We start from the raw sequence: 15,831 nt of genomic DNA on the forward strand, positions 1-15,831 counted from the left end.
TGACCTTGTGAAAGCCTCAGGGTCCTTCTTTGCCTCCCTGTCCCTCACAGCCTTGACCAGCCAATCCACTTCCTCTCCTTGGGTCTGACTCTAGGCTCCCAGTAGCTCTCAAATCACACAGAGACCCCCATCCCCAGACCTTCAGACTGCCTCAGCTAAACTGTCTTGCCATTCAAAATGCCACTCCAGAGAGAGGCCAGAGGGAGAAGAGAGAACTGTACACTGGCCTTCCTTTCCCTTGTTATAGTTTTCTTTCCTTCTAAGAAGCCTCACTTCCACTTCTTGCTCCTTGTTGCCTTTACACTGAGGAGGGCCATGCCTGGCCCCCCTGTTCCTCAGGGGTAAGATAGGACACACCCTAAATTGGGAGTCCTTTCTTCCCCAGGTGACTAAGTACTTATTTCACCAATTATCCGATTGCTCCCTCCTTTCGGTGTCCAGGAAGCCTACAGGAGCCCCCTCCCCACAAGGCTAGTGGTGACCACACAGGCACACAGGGTTGGAACTAAGAGTACCTGGGACAAGGAGAGACCAAGCGGAAATGCCTGGGCAGAAGGGTGAATTACAATAGTAATAGAGAAAGTGACAAGTGCCATAAACTAAGAATTTTCATGTGCTTGGCCTCATGCCTTTGTTCAGGCAATATCTCATGATAAACTATAAAAGTAACACTGTGCTAGACAGTTCCATGATAGAAATGAATCAAAAGATGTCGAGAGGAAAAGCCATAAATAAAATAATTAGGAACTCATTCTGGACAGGGGGTTAGCCAACAGGAAGTAGGTTGGAATCATTGCTACACTCACGGACTACTGGCGGGAGAGGGTGGGTATTGGGGAGCCCAGGCAGAGAGCATTGCTGTCACGTGGACTGCAAAGCCTGGGAGGACTCGCAGTCTGTGGACACACTAAGAGAAGTTGGGAAAATTGTGAAAAGAAAACGACCCCTCGGTGGCCCTCCACCTCCTCCATCACTCAGGCATCCCATGACATATGGCATCCCATGATGGGGGCCGAGAGGGAGGTCAGGCTGGCATTGGTCTCTTGTGAGCAAGTCTGAAAATGAAATTTTATTTGCCGATTGATCTTTCATCACATAACCCTGCTACTGTCAGATTTTACTAAGGAACGTGAATAACTGAGTCCCACTTACCTAATATACATGGAATACCACAGAGCCCCACTCGGGCTGAGTATTTCTACAGAAGCCACAGCTATTTTCTTACTATGCAAACCACACCATGCTCAGGAAGTAGACAGACCCAGTTTTTATGGTTGACTGTGTCCTTGCCTGAAATGGAGCTGGCAAGTGATGGTACCCCTGAATTGCTACAGGTCCATCAGCTGGCACCAGCCCAGAGCTCAGATGCATTCTGTGGCTAAGCCCGGAGAAGGGCTTGATTCGTTTAAAATAGGAAAGTGTTGATAGAACAAAAGTTTTCTTTTTTCTAAAATTTAGTCTGGTTACCTTCAGTTTTTACAAATGTCCAAAATATAGTATTAACAGAAATAAGAATTAAAAGTTAGTGAATAGACCCTTCCCAGCTTTGTCAGTAGGTACAGAGTATCCTGAGGTTAACATTCAGGGGCCATATTCCTAAGACTTCCAGGTGGGTCTGAGTTTGCATAAGTATAGATGAACAAAGAATTAAAAAATGAATGTGAATGATTCTGGGAGACCAGGAGGGTGGCAGTTTGAGCCTGTATGTAGCTGCTGCACCTGTAGTAGTGTGGCAGCCTGAGATTTGAAACCTGATCTTCCACACCCCTTTGACGTTTCTTCAGCCCCAGCTGTCTGTATTGTGTGTGTGCATAGAACTTGGGATCCTCCCCATTGCTGGCACTGTATAATGTGTACACCTCTGAAAGGTCCTTGTCCCAGCATCAAAGGGAATAAAGAGGAAGTGAGAGCTAGATAAGTGAGGGAATGGTGCTTCTGTCCCTTCCCACCTTCAGAGCCAAAACCAGAGAAGGCAGATCTGCACAGCCAGGCTCTGTCTCACCCTTGAACACCAATAGCCAGTGAGAGTATTTGTCCAGTTTGGCTCAATAGTTTGAAAGGATTAGAAATTAGGGATGGATCTTAAGGAAGGTCCTGAAGTAATCTAACCACACTCAACAACTCTCTTTCACTCGTCTTTCCTCCCTTCTTCCATTCGCCCTTCCTGGGACAGTGTTTGGGCTGCCACAGCCCAATACCATAAACTGTGCATGACTTACAAACACATTTATGTTCTGTCATTACACATTACAGTTCTGTCAGTTGGGAAGTCCAAGGTGAAGGTGTCAGCAGCTGCAGTGTCTGATGAGGTCCTCGTAGATGGCACCTTCTCACTTCTCACTTCTTCACACATGCTAGAAGTATTAATGGTCTCCCTTGCACCTCTTTCATTAGGGCACCACCCTCATGACCTGGTCACCTTCCAAAAGCCACACCTGATACCTTCACACTGGGCATCGGGAGGTCAACATGTGAATTTGGAGGAAAACATAAACTTGCAGATCATAGCAGAATGCTAGCAGAAAGATGCAGTCCACCCCATGTTAGCAGGAGAGGAAAGGTTCCCACAGCCTAGCTGAAACTGCGGCAGAGAATCTCTGTGAACCTGGTTAATAAACACTCAGTTAATGGAAGGGAATGAGCAGTGTGCTTCTGAGATTGGACATTTTGGCTCAGGCTCAGGTGACAGCACTGTTGCTCGTCCCTCAAACTTGCACATCAGTTATTTCTGCCTCTTTACATGTTTTGGGTCCCCCATATACAGGCATAGTTGGTCACTTGTTTCTTACTGTATGTTTTTGGTTTCTTTACCCTCACTCTCTTGCAGGTACATTCATTAAAACTTGCCCTTGAAGGTGTGGAAAAGGAAAGGGATTTCTACTTTGGGAAGTTGAGAGAGATTGAGCTGCTCTGCCAAGAACATGGGCAGGAAAATGATGACCTCGTGCAGCGACTAATGGAAGTGCTGTATGCCTCAGAAGAACATGTAAGTGCGAGGAGTTCTCAGCCCCTGCATCTGAAATGACTGTCTCAGTCAAACTGCAATGGATCTGCCTGCCTCAGAGTGCTTCCCTAAGGCCTCAGTGAGAATTATAGCTCAACTAATATACTTGATCTTCCCGGAAGAAAAAGCATCATGATCCACTGACCCATGCCTGTGGAATATGCATCCATAAACTAGTCTAAGAAGAGATGGGTAGATATTGGGGGTGGGGAGGACAGCTGAGAAAAACACACAGCCAAATCCCAAGAGAGTATCTGAGAAACTGAGCAGTAAGAATTTGTAGAAAGGCTCCTATTTCTTCATGAGAGATCACAGTATGGTTAAAGGAAAATATAATCTAGGTACTTGTCCCATCCCCATAAAACCTACAACCATATGTTTTTATTTCATAGCTAGTTGCCGTGGTTACTCATCAGGACAGACCAAAACTGTGGAATGGCCCTTTGTTGAAAAGACTTCTAGAAGGCCTCTTTTGCAGGGAATGACGTGCCACCAGGGTTGCTGTTCATGAGCAAGTGTGCTAAGGGAGACCCAGGGTGTGGTTCTGCCAGGGTGATAAAAAGCAGATGAGGAGCAGGGAGAACAGTGATGTCAGGAAGCCAGGAGGGGAAGAGGCGGGACAAATGGCAGAGATGGAAGAGTCACCCTAGTTGCCTGTGCCTGGAGGAAGAGACCCAGCACCCTGGGGTAGAAGGGAGAGCCCAGTGGAGCTTGACCTGCTACAGAGCTGAGCTGTGGAGGGCCACAAGGATTAGGGGTTGCAGCATTTGACCCTGGTTGACGCTGGTCAAGTATTCCTGTCTCTAACTTGCAAGCCTGTAGGTGCCTGAAGAGACTGTGGTGGGATCACCCATGTGAGCTGTACCACAGAATGTGACAAGCCACCAGCAGGTTTGCTTTCTTATTTCAGCTGATTGCCCAGGACATATTTACTGCCTTTATGACTTAAAGTCCTAGCATTGAAACTTTCCTGAACTGGAAAAACTGCTCAAATGTGGGAGTTCTCCACCATTGTTTTCATTTCCCCTGATATTTTGTTTTAAACTTCTTTCTTGGTGGCCAGTAGCTCAGAATGTAGATTTTTGAAGCCCTGGGAACCTGCCTGAGTGGGCCCCCAGAAGACATGATGGCTTCACAAATATGGTTCTGAGCGTTTTCAGATCTGATGGAAGTAGCTAGAGGCTGGCTTGCTGTGTGTCTGTGACGGCAGGTGGTGTGGACATAATGTTCTGTGTGTTCTGAGTGCTTTGTAGTCTGTCATGCACTAGATGGGTTATGGTTATTATCTTCACACGCTTGTTTGAGGCTAAATCAGATTGTCTGGGATAATCCCTGCTGGCTAGAGGAAAGCCAGCACACCGGCCTGGATCTTTCTAGCAGGAGGGAGAACATGATTCTAAGCCAGATCTTTTCCCAGGAGGGAGGAGTCCTTGCATAGAAACATTGTTACATGAGCTCTAGATGAAGAGCTGAATTCCTGGCTAAGGAGTTGGGGGCCAGTCTCAAGCAAGAACTCTTGCCTCCTGGGTGTAATTTCAGGGGGTGCTGCTCAGATGACCACCCTCAGGTTGGTTCTGCCATCTCTGTCACCCCCGCTCACACCCTACACCACCACCTGACTGCCCACTACATTCACAGAGCTGCACTTGCAGCGTATGAACAGTCACATGGGAGAGCAGTGCTTTAAAGCCTCATCAGTCATTAAGACTGAGTCTGTCAGTTCCTTTTTTCTCAAACACCTGGGATGGGACTTCATTTGGAAGGGCCTAGGGCTTTATGTATGTTAGTTCATTAACTCCTTTAATTCTCGAGAATTTTATTAGGTAGCCATTATCATCATTTCATTTCACAGGTGAGGAGAAACTAAGCTAGTGGAGATCTTTTCCAGGTTCATAAGCAGGTATTCAGAATCTTGAGTTTATATTCTCCCTCCTCCAAGCCTGAACTATGTTTTTGGTTGCTTTTGGTGGGTTGCTTTTTGTTTTGGTTTGGTTTAGGTGCTGGGGTTTCAACCCAGGGACCACATGCATGTAAGCACATACTTGACCACTGAGCTACACCTTCAGCCCTAGTACCATCTTTTAAGTGAGATTGTGACAGTAGCAATAGCTAACACTTGGTTAATATTTAGCATGTGCTAAATATTATGTTCACGTTCTGTATATATTTTTCACCCTAACCACATCCCTATGCAGTGAGTACTGTTACTTGCATTTCACAGATGAAATTATTTGCCCAGTTAATAGCACTAGATAGTGACTCCAGTTAATAGCACTAGATTTGAACCCAGGTTTGTACTTCAGAGCCCCAAATCTTCAGGACTGTTACCTCCCTGTCAGCATATTGGGTGCCATGGGGCAGGGAGAAGTCAAAGTAGTGCGACTTGGGTGAACCTCAAAATAGCCTGTCTGCTTAAATCTTCAGTCAAGCACGCTCTGTGCAGAAGGAAGTAGTCATGTGACTTTTGGATTTCTCAGATAATTCCCTAGTCCCATTTTATCTCGGCGTCCTTCTCTGGGCATACATCTGTTTAAGTCCATGGAGAACAACTATTTTCTTCTGACTAATGGGTACCTTTTCTAAAGCCACCTTTGTGTCATCTCTGGCACTGTGCTGCTGTCTTCCAGTAGAAATGTGGTAAGGGAGAGAAGAGACACATTGGCATTGCCACTTAAGTGTATGCTAAGGACTATCCAAAATCCAGGAAGAGATTCACTTAAGAGTAGCCAGGCATTTCGAATCTGTAAGAGAATATAGACTTAAACTATGTGCGTGGGTTACCAGAGCAAACTCTTCAAGTGCAGTTGCTGGCTTAATTTTTCTAGTTCCAGGATATATTTCACTGCAACTTTGTGTCTGGAAAACTCCAAGAGACACATCAGGCTACACTGAGATTTCTGTGGAAAATAGGTGTTTGACCTAAAATATGCTACGTGTCCATTTTTAGAATGTGACAAGACCAAGGTTTGGTTGGGTTTGGTTTTCTTTTTCCACATTTTTTTATTGGTGCGTTGTAGTTGTACATAATGAAGGATTTGTTATATAATTATACATGCACACAGTGTAACAAATTTGGCCAATGTCACTCCTCACCTCTTCCCCCGTCCTTCCCCTCCTCCCACCCCTTCATCCCTTTCCTCTATTGATCTCCCTTTGATTTTCATAAGATCCTCTCCCTCCCTTTTTTTTTTTTTTTTTTTTTTCTCTCCTCTCTAGCTTCCACATGATGAGAGAAAACATAGAACCCTTAATTTCTGAATTTGGCTCATTTTTCTTAACATGATTCCATCCATTATTCTGCAAATGCCATTAATTTCTTTTTTCTTTGGGGCTGAATAAAACTCTATTGTGTATATATACCACATTTTTTCTTTATCCATTCATCATTAATGGACTCCTGGGCTGGTTCTGTAGTTTGACTATTGTGAATTGTGCTGCTATAACCATGGGCGTGTATGCATCACTATAGTATGATGACTTCAGTTCTTTAGGATAAATACTGAGGAGTGAGGCCAAGGTTTTTTTAAGCCTTGGTTTCTGAATAGGAAGGAAGCTGCTGTGCCTGGACTCTATGCTGAGCACTTTCTCTGGACTCTGCCAGCTGTGAGCACAGACATGCACTGGTGGCTCTGCTTACAGAGGTGGACATGAGAACCCTGGGAGCCATAGGTGGACTTCCTTCTTGCATCCCCTGCCTGAGGCCAAGGAACTGTCCAGTACATCTCAAAACCTTCAAGTTTGCCTTCCTCCCTGAGGCTGACGAGCCCTTCTCTGGGGCAGCCTCCTGGAAGCACCGCCAGTCTCTGCACTGGGGCATGAGCCTTAAGAAAGCTTTGACCCCTGGCCTCTGCCCTTGTGTGTCATTGTCTGGAAGGACATCACTTTTGAACAAATGAGCTCAGTGGCTATGATGTCACTGTCCCCAGCTCTGAATTGTCCTTTTGCCCCACAGTCTTGCCCCTGATAGCATGTCCTGTTTTTAGACTATCCCCACACCTGGGTGGTAAAAGGTCACACCCACATGCAAGTCTGATGTACATGATGTCTGGGAAGAAATGTCAGTGCTCTGTGTTCATGACACTCTTGGGATGACGGTATGTACAAATCTGAAATGGCAGAGGCTTCTGGTTGGCTGCCTTTACCTCCTGAAGGTAAAGGAGGTGCTGAAGAATTAAAAGCTGGACAGTTGGGTATGCTCTCCAGTTTCAGGTAGAGATATTTGCTGGAGTGGGAATCTCTTTCCCTAAGTGAGGTCTGGTTTCTGGTTCTTACAGCCTAACAATCCCAGAATATAATGTTTGGAAGGTGGAAAAATCTGTCTAGGAGTTTGAGTAGGGGAGTCAACAGGTGGTTGATTTCCCAGGTGTAGAAACCCTATTGAAGTTTTCAGAGCAGATCCCCAGCCAGCTATCTAGTGCCTCTCTGTCATTGTCATTTCTTTTCCCTGCATACTCAACTTGGGCCCACAGGTGTCTGCGCTTAGTCACTGGCTACCTGCTCCCTTATAGATTCTGACAGCCAAGGCAGAATAGCTTATAAACAGCTGCTTATCTCCTGAGGTACTGTCATGGAAGCCACTGTTAAAATGACTGAAAGACTTTCTCCTCAGCACTTTTTTGATACAGGCAAGTGTTTCTGTCACTGCAGAGTCTGTGCATTCCACTGGATGAAGCACTGACTGTATAGGAAAACACACAACCCCTCCTACAGAAGAGCCCACAGTCCCAGGGAGGAGAGAGGGGCACAACTAACCAGAATCTGTGTCAGACTGTAATCAATGTGGTAACAGAGACATAAGTCAACTCGTGTGGGAGCACATAGAAACAGCCTGGAGGGCCAAGCCACGATGTCACAATGAAGATGGCTTTTGTTGGATGTTGAAGGATGACTAGGAATATCAACAGTTAATAATGCTAAGATGGGGTGTACTTCAGGCAGAGGAAACTTGGATTAAAAGAGGGAGGAAAGAAGAGCCAGCCATGGCTGGCATGCGTGGTGGAGATGCAGCCGAGCGCCATCCCCTACAGAAGCCACCGAGCTTCTGGGTGAGCCTCCTCCCTCCTCTGCCCCCATTCTTCCCCCACAGCAGCCAAGACCCTTCTTCAATACTGACTTCCAACCTCTCTAACCATTATAATAAGAATAAAAAAATAGAAGTTCATTCACTGCTCACTTATTTAGAGAAAGATAATGGTTGAAAGGAAATATCAGAATTAAGTAAGTAAAAGTGTCGCTTCAGTGCATTGGTCCATATCCAGCACAGGTTTTGCCTGAGTGTGTACTTACATGCGAATTTAAGGTCTTCATTTTTATATAGGTCATAAGAAAAAGATCTTTTGTTTTCCCTCCTGGGAACCTGTGAAAGGCTGGGCAAGCTCAAGTGTGATATGTAACATCTCAGAATTACAGATGTGTTTTGCCAGACTTTCCAACTGCCTTAACTTGCACCCCAAGCATTAGCAATCCATTGATAACTTGGAAGATTTTTTTTTCTTTATGCTAGTCTTGCCCAATAACCGTAGTCTGGGATCCATGGTTCCTGCAGATGTTTGATATCATAGACAGTTTCCTATGGCTGGGACTTGACCCTGGTTCTGGGGAGCTGCCCTTGGCCATCTAGGAACCACAGAATCATAGACAAGGGCAATGGACCCACCTACTTCTTTGACATGTTTGAGAAATAGGCCTGCAGAGGGACCTTGTCGGGTGGGTTCCTAGTCCTATAGCTTAACAGACTCAACAATTACTGAAATTCAGGTTTTCCAGATTTCAGTTCTTAGTTAACTCCTTTATCCCACCATAACTCCCAACTGTGACAAACTTTTCTCTAAAATGTAAAACAGATCCTCATTTCTGAGACCTTCCCCTCATCAGTATAATATACACAAAAGTAATTATATAAGAAAAGCTTGCTTTGGTCTAGCTGAAGTTAGAGTAATACAGTATGGAAGACACTGCACTGGATTGGAGAGTTAGGAAGAAGGAGGAAACGACATCCCACACCCAGGGGTCTCAGAGCCAGGGCGGACAGGAAGACAGCCACCTGTAGGAGCACACCAGGGCTCCCACGCGCTCTCAAACAGAAGCAAGAACAAGGTTTGCAGAACTCGGAGAGAAGAGCTGTTAATGTGGCGCGGTGGCAGGGAGAGGGGTCTCAGAGAGAAACAGCATTTTTAGAAAGTAGAGGAGCCAGTGGCAGAACAGCCACTGGGAATTCCGTGCACCATGCCCACTAAACACCCACCTTTGTGAGAAGAGCGCCTGCTCTGAGACCAGTGCCTCTTTCCTATTTTGTGCCACCCCAGCATGAAATACCCTCCTACTCCTCTTGAGAGGACCACCCTCACCTATGCCATGCGGTGGGCAAAGCCAGCAGCAGAGGATGCTGCCAGGAATACAGCCACACAATGCCCAGGGTCCCTGGGATCATCTGACACTGCAGACTCAGGACCCGCTCCTCAAGGTCAGAGCATCTGCAGTTAAAGAATTCAAGTGTGACGGTCAGAAAGATAGGTCATAGAGTATGATACTGGGCCCTTAGCCTTGGTGGTGCAGTCCTAGGTGGTACCCAGGTGTGGTCATGGGTTAGGAGAGAGTTCACATTTACCAAATAATGTGCCCATCGTCACAGTCAACAGGAGCAAATTGCTAAATTTGATCCCAGGTGTTTAAAATGATGATGTCACTTTCTACTGTTGGTTGTTACCAAAAGGGGCTTTTTTTTTTTCCTTAATTATTTGTGCTTCTAGAATATATATCAGAGAATTGTCCCACTAATAAATCATAACCACAGCTTATATTTATATTTACTATCTACCAAATACCCATTTAGACACCCTTTAACTCATTAACTTCTCTGTTGGGTTCAGTTAATCCATTGATTGACTGATCGGTGAAACATTCTGAAAACTCTGCTGCATGAATATTCTTATTATCCCTATCTTACAGAGAAGAAAACTGAGGCACAGAGTAGTTGCATTATATATCCAAAGTCTCACAGTTGGTTAATGTTTCCAGAGTCTCATAACCTTGACATTATACAACCTTTCGGAAAAGACTCAGCATGTGATCTTGGCCAATACTCTGGTAGCCTTGATCATCTGTACTTGATCCTCTGATTTCTTCCTCTTGACACAGCATGTATTGCATTCTGTACTGAATGAGATGTGATATAGTCGAATGAGGCCCTACTGCTGACTTCAGAATCTCAGGATGCAGTGGACAAGGCCAAAAGATTCACGACAAGATTACAAGTCATTTTCATAGCACAGGAAGAACAGAGTGCTGCAGGAGAAGGGATAGACGTCATTCTGTCCCAGGGTACTGGAGGGATGACCATACTCTATTTGAATTGGATCTGGACAGATTTGTCCTGAGCTGCAAGGAATATAGGTCAAATAGGAAGGGGATGGATTTGGGTGGGCCATGAGTCAGTGTGCCAGGTGTGAGGACCTGAGCACATCTCTCTGGGCTGGCCCCCGTGCCATACTACACCATAAAGCCTTGTGCCATTATTGAGGAAGCAGTTGCTGTTGGTTAGCTTACTCCTTCAGCTGGGGTAATAAAGAACTAATTAATTCTTCATGAGGTCAAAAAATGAAAGAATTTGCAACTGTTGATAGTCATGACACACTTCACGGGATTAAACAAATGAATACATAGACATTGGAAACCAAGCAGAGGAGCACCTCAGCTTCCTGGTTCAGTCAGAGAACAGAAAGTAAGCAAAAGACCTCAAGCACCCTGAACAGATATCCCAAAGCCCTTGAGCCAAAGCTCCTAAGTTCTCTGCTAAGAGGGGCCTGTTTGCCTAGGGCAAGCCCATGAAACGCGGCTGTTAACCATTTCCTTCCCCTCAGAAATGGGAACACATAACTTCTGCTAGTATCTTAGCCCACATCAGATCAGTAACCAATTGAAACAGAGGGTCTGGCTCCAGGCAGACACTACCAGACAAGAAGAATGACAGCAGGGAAAGAACCGGAAGTGGATCAGAAGCACCACAGTCCTGGGCCGTTAGTGTAGGGGCAACCATACTACACGTGGCGGAGGCCTGGGGCCCTGTTTTATGTTCGTTCATGGTCATGATGCTGAAGAGTCTTTGTGTTTAGTTGACACTCTTATGAAAGGTAGGAAAGTGGGGCTGGGGGTGTAGCTCAGTGATGGAGCGCTTGCCTAGCACCTGTGAGGCACTGGGTTCGAGCCTCAGCACCACATATAAATAAATAAATAAAGGTAGTGTGTCCATCTACATCTAAAAACAATTTTTAAAGGTAGGAAATTATGTGATGAGTTCTATGAAGATTTCCTTCTAAAATAATTGGAAGAAAAGCTTGGTGCGCAAAGTCTAACAATTGTGCTTTCTAGAATGATCATTATTTTTCTTCAGTAATTTTGTTTAGTTGTAAACGGACCTTTATTTTATTCATTTATTTACGTGTGGTGTGGAGACTCAAACCCAGTGCCTCACACTTGCTAGGCAAGCACTGTACCACTGAGCCACAACCCCAACCCTAAAATAATCATTCTTTGATGGTTCTACATGCATGTTGACCACTGGGATCTGGGAGATCTGGGGGTTGTGCCCAAGCCCAGTGCTCTCTGCAGCCTGAAGATAACACACTGCACAGTGACCATGGGCTGGGACCCCTCAGGGCCTCAGACCATAAATTATCTCAGCTGAAACTTCTCCCTGACCCACAGGAGGGCCACACAGAAGAGCCGGAAGCAGAGGAGCAAGCTCATGACCAGCAGCCACAGCAGCAAGAAGAGTACTGACCCGTCTCAGCAGCTCTTGACACTTCCATTGTGCGTGGGAACTTTTCTTCTGGAGAATTGGAACACGTGCAGCCTCAAGCTCAACAGAAACCAGTTGTTCCCAGTCTGCCGTTACCATCAACGCACTGTTGCATATGCCAGCCACTGCGCTTGGTTCCCATTTCCTTTGCCAAGATGCATTAGCTGACGGCCATTCTGGCCGCCTACCTGAGAGATCATAGGGTCACATACCTTCAACTTCACCACTTGGCTGCTTGAGATTGGTTCTGCTCTTTTCCTTGTTTCTTTCCAGAACAACTTTCCCTACCCCAAAACCACTTCCACCACCATCACCCCTTTTTATCCTGGTGTGAAACAATGGTAATTTGATATATGGTATTTATATTGGCATTTCTCAACCCAGTGTCACTAGATGTCACACGCATTTGTGGTGCTTTGATGTTTGCAAGTCTAACTTTTGAACATAAATTTGGTCAAAGAATTGGAACAAAGGGAAACAGATACTTGATATGAAAGCCATAATGACAGTGATTTGTGTCGTGAAGGGGAAACACAGGGTCAGTTTCTCCCTCTACTCACAGCACTAAAGGGAAAAAAAATGGATTCAAAACTAGGATTTCAAGGCCCAGCAGTGTTCATAGAGCAGCATGTTAGACAACCACACAGTATGTTGTTTTGAAAGACATTTACTCAAGGAAAACACCATCTCAACTTTTCCTCTCTACGTGTGCCCCTGCCCTCCCGCCACCCTCCCCAGGTTACCATGTTATTTTCTTTCTCAGGGTCCTCTTTGGTGGGCAGCCACTCTCCCAAGATGATGTCATCAGTTATCTGCAGTCCACAGGGGGTCTTGGTAGGTGCAGGTCCTCCTGGTTGGTCCCTCTTCCTCCTTGTGTGGGTTTCAACCCAAATTCTGTCAGCCACACTGAGGGGTTCCTTCTAAAGGATAGCTCCAGGGTTCTGCATCATATTGCACAGACTGGAAGGCTGGAAGTTAAGACCTTATTAGGAGCATAATTCCAAGGGAGAATCCTGGTTCTGCAGTCTGGTGTTGACACTGGAATAACAGCACGGAAAAACCTATGACTCTCAATATCTTCTGGAATAAGGAATTTCCCCTCTTTAACACAAGGGCCCTCCTTGTCATTGACATTTGCTAAACCATGGCAATTCATCAACAGAGAAACATTAATGAATTAAAAGCATTCCTTATTTTTTTAACTAATATTTGCACATTTTCTTAGTCTCTTTCCAAATCTTTGCCTCTTCCCCCGACCTTTTGACAGATGGTATCCCTTCCTGGATCATTCAGTTTCACTTGATTTCTAAATTTAGGTCGACTTTCACTTGTTATTTGACTTAGCAGGTGCAACAAAAACAAAAAACAAATGTGCCCACCCCACTTTCCGCTTAACTGAAAAGCTTAAAATAAATTTCTGAATTATGTATCATAAAGCTTTGAAATTTTCTTTATTGAGTGACGAAATACCAATTCCAAATTCTGGCATTGAAGCTTGGCACCAAAAAGAAGTCTTTCCAAAATAAATCTTTTGCAGCAAAGTGGTATTTATTGAGTTATATGTGGAAAAGATGGCTTGTATTTTTGAGATTATTACAACACACTGTGCAGAATTGGACAGATGTTTTGTGGTGTTTGGTTTCCCTTTCTTCTCTCTCCTGCTCACTCTGCACGCAGCGGCAGCTCATTTCTCTGAGGCTGGAAAGCCTGGCTCCTGGCAGTGACATCCTCCCGCACCTGGTTACAGGTAGTGGCTGTGCTATACACAGTGTCGTGCTTAACAGTGCGTTGCCCTCCCGAGCCCCTTGTACTCACTGACGTTTTAAAAATAGCTCTTGTAAAGAGGCACAATAAATAACTCTTTGCAGATACTTCGGTGGTTCCTACGCCATTCTTCCTCTTCCCCAAACATCTCGTAGTACCCAGTGCCAGGTGGTTCATGCCCACACTCCTATCATGTAGGTGTACATGAATACATACCAGAGTGTCAGGATCCAGTCTTCTCCAGAACCACTTGTCACTGTGTAATTTCCTCCCTGATGACTCTTGCTGGAACCACTGTTCCTCTCCAACTCCCCAACCTTGTCAGCTAGACATCTTAGCCTTTAGAGAACACTATAATCCATTCTTCCTGATGGTTTGGGGCAGATTATTCATTCATTTAGAAAGAGCTATAGATTCCTCTCTCCGTCCCCATCTTAAATATCTCCTGTTGTGCTTTGCCCTGGATGCTGTCACAGATGCTTTGGGGAATCTTTAACAGCTGTGTTTTGGAGTCAGTCTTGGGCCGCAACCCCTGCCTCTGTACGACCACCACTTGTTTCCCGTGGATGGTGGGACCCCATCACTCTTTCATCCTGTCATTCAGGACGTGTTCCTCCATGCCCCATCCCCGGTAGCATGTCATCATTGCTGGGCAGAGAGGTATCCCTTGCTGTGAGCCCTGCAGCTTCCTCTCAGGAAGATGGATTTCTTTCCTCATCCCCCCCCTTGTGCCCACTGTTGGCTGGTTATAGCACTTCCCATTGCCGCTGTCAGATTGGAAGTGATTGAAGCAGGGGGCAAAGAGAAAGCTCATGCTCATTCTAAGCAGAAAAGCAGGAAAAAAAGACAAGACAAACACCCTGTTGACCCGAGAGAAGTAAACTCCAGAAGGGAACCAAGAATTCCTCCCTTCCCTGGTGAGTATTTCCATTATTCCGTTAAGGTTTAATATGCATTCAGAATACTTTTACTAAATAGTACACCATAAAGCTTTTGTTATATATTAAATGTAAACTGAAAGGAATGTAAACATATGTATTGTTAATTATAAATATAGATAAGTAATGACATAATAGATGAAAAAGTCTTATTCAGATGTATCACATTCATTTTACATTACCCACCTATTGTCGCATGGTAGAATAGTTTTTTGTCTCTGAATATGTGAATAACTTGACTTGCGTTGATCTTTTTACATATTTAATAAAAAAAAGTATATGTCAAAATCTGCTTGGATTTATAAATTCTTATATTTTTATACTAAAGATCCCTTTTCAGTGCTTTTCAGAGCATGAGTATATGAAAAGTTTGTGTGGATTCAAATATCTACCCACAGTGTGTTATGATTTACACAGGAAAAGAAGGTGTCTTTGTGTTTATTGATGACTTATGTTTTCATAGGAATTGCAGATTTATATATGATATGAAATGTGACAGCTGTGATACCTTTTCAAAAACTTTACCAAAAAAATATAAAACATTTCCTTGGGAAACATTCCACTTGCAAGCAAACAAAATCCTAGCTCCAGCAGATGCAGCCTGTTACACCATTTGGACACAAGTGTCCTGGGCAAATAGACTTGGAGAAGCAGTTAGATTTTCTAAGTAAAGCTTTGTGGCAGAACTACTTAATTGACAAAAATTCTTCGAATAAGAGTGTTTTGTTGCCCCCTTGTTTGTCGAATTTAAAAGGGAATCATCAACATAGGCTCTACATGGAATCCAAAATCTACTGACACAGGAGTGGATAGAAAAAAAGAATGTATCAAAACTGGCCCAGTGAGCCACCTGGGAGATTGTAGAACAGGTGACCATCTTCTGAAGACCTTGAAGCCTGCAAGTGACTGGAGGGACCACCAAATTCCCTTTTCACCCTGAAAGATGTCAGCCTTCCCTAAACTGCTTTCAAGCACCACCTAGAGGCAGTTGTGTTCCTACACTATCTTTTGGCAACTCCTCCCCTCACTTGCCTTTAAGCACTTCTAAGAGTGAGGAAATAATCTGAGACAAACACACTACTCTTCTTCACCACCTACATCCATTTCTCCCTGGGGTACATTGGTGACAGAAGTCTGCAAGTCATTGCCTGGGTTATGAAAAGCTCATGCTCAGAGCACACGTGTTTTTCATTGACTTCATCAACACTGGAGCTTTAAAAACTGGATCTTAGATTTTTGTGCACAGCTAGTCAAAAGTACATGGCATTGATCTTAAAAGGTTAGTTGGTAGACTAGTAAACCTGTCACCGATGGTTCAAATATGATGA

The 15,831-nt window shown here is 44.6% G+C and overlaps 1 protein-coding gene across 5 annotated transcripts in view; it reads left to right on the forward strand.

Moving 5' to 3' along the window:
• The window catches only part of MAPRE2 (microtubule associated protein RP/EB family member 2), a 144,029-nt gene extending 131,295 nt beyond the window's left edge, over positions 1-12,734 (forward strand). For all 5 annotated transcript variants that reach the window (XM_079108589.1, XM_079108588.1, XM_079108587.1 and 2 more), the window contains 2 exons: positions 2,828-2,986; positions 11,708-12,734. In XM_079108589.1, coding sequence (XP_078964715.1) covers positions 2,828-2,986; positions 11,708-11,782 — 234 coding nt within the window. In that variant the 3' untranslated portion in view covers positions 11,783-12,734. The remainder of the gene's footprint in view (positions 1-2,827; positions 2,987-11,707) is intronic.
• The last annotated feature ends 3,097 nt before the right edge of the window (positions 12,735-15,831 follow it).

This window comes from Sciurus vulgaris, assembly GCF_902686455.1.
Source record: "Sciurus vulgaris genome assembly, chromosome: 13".
NCBI classification, from domain to species: Eukaryota; Metazoa; Chordata; class Mammalia; order Rodentia; family Sciuridae; genus Sciurus; species Sciurus vulgaris.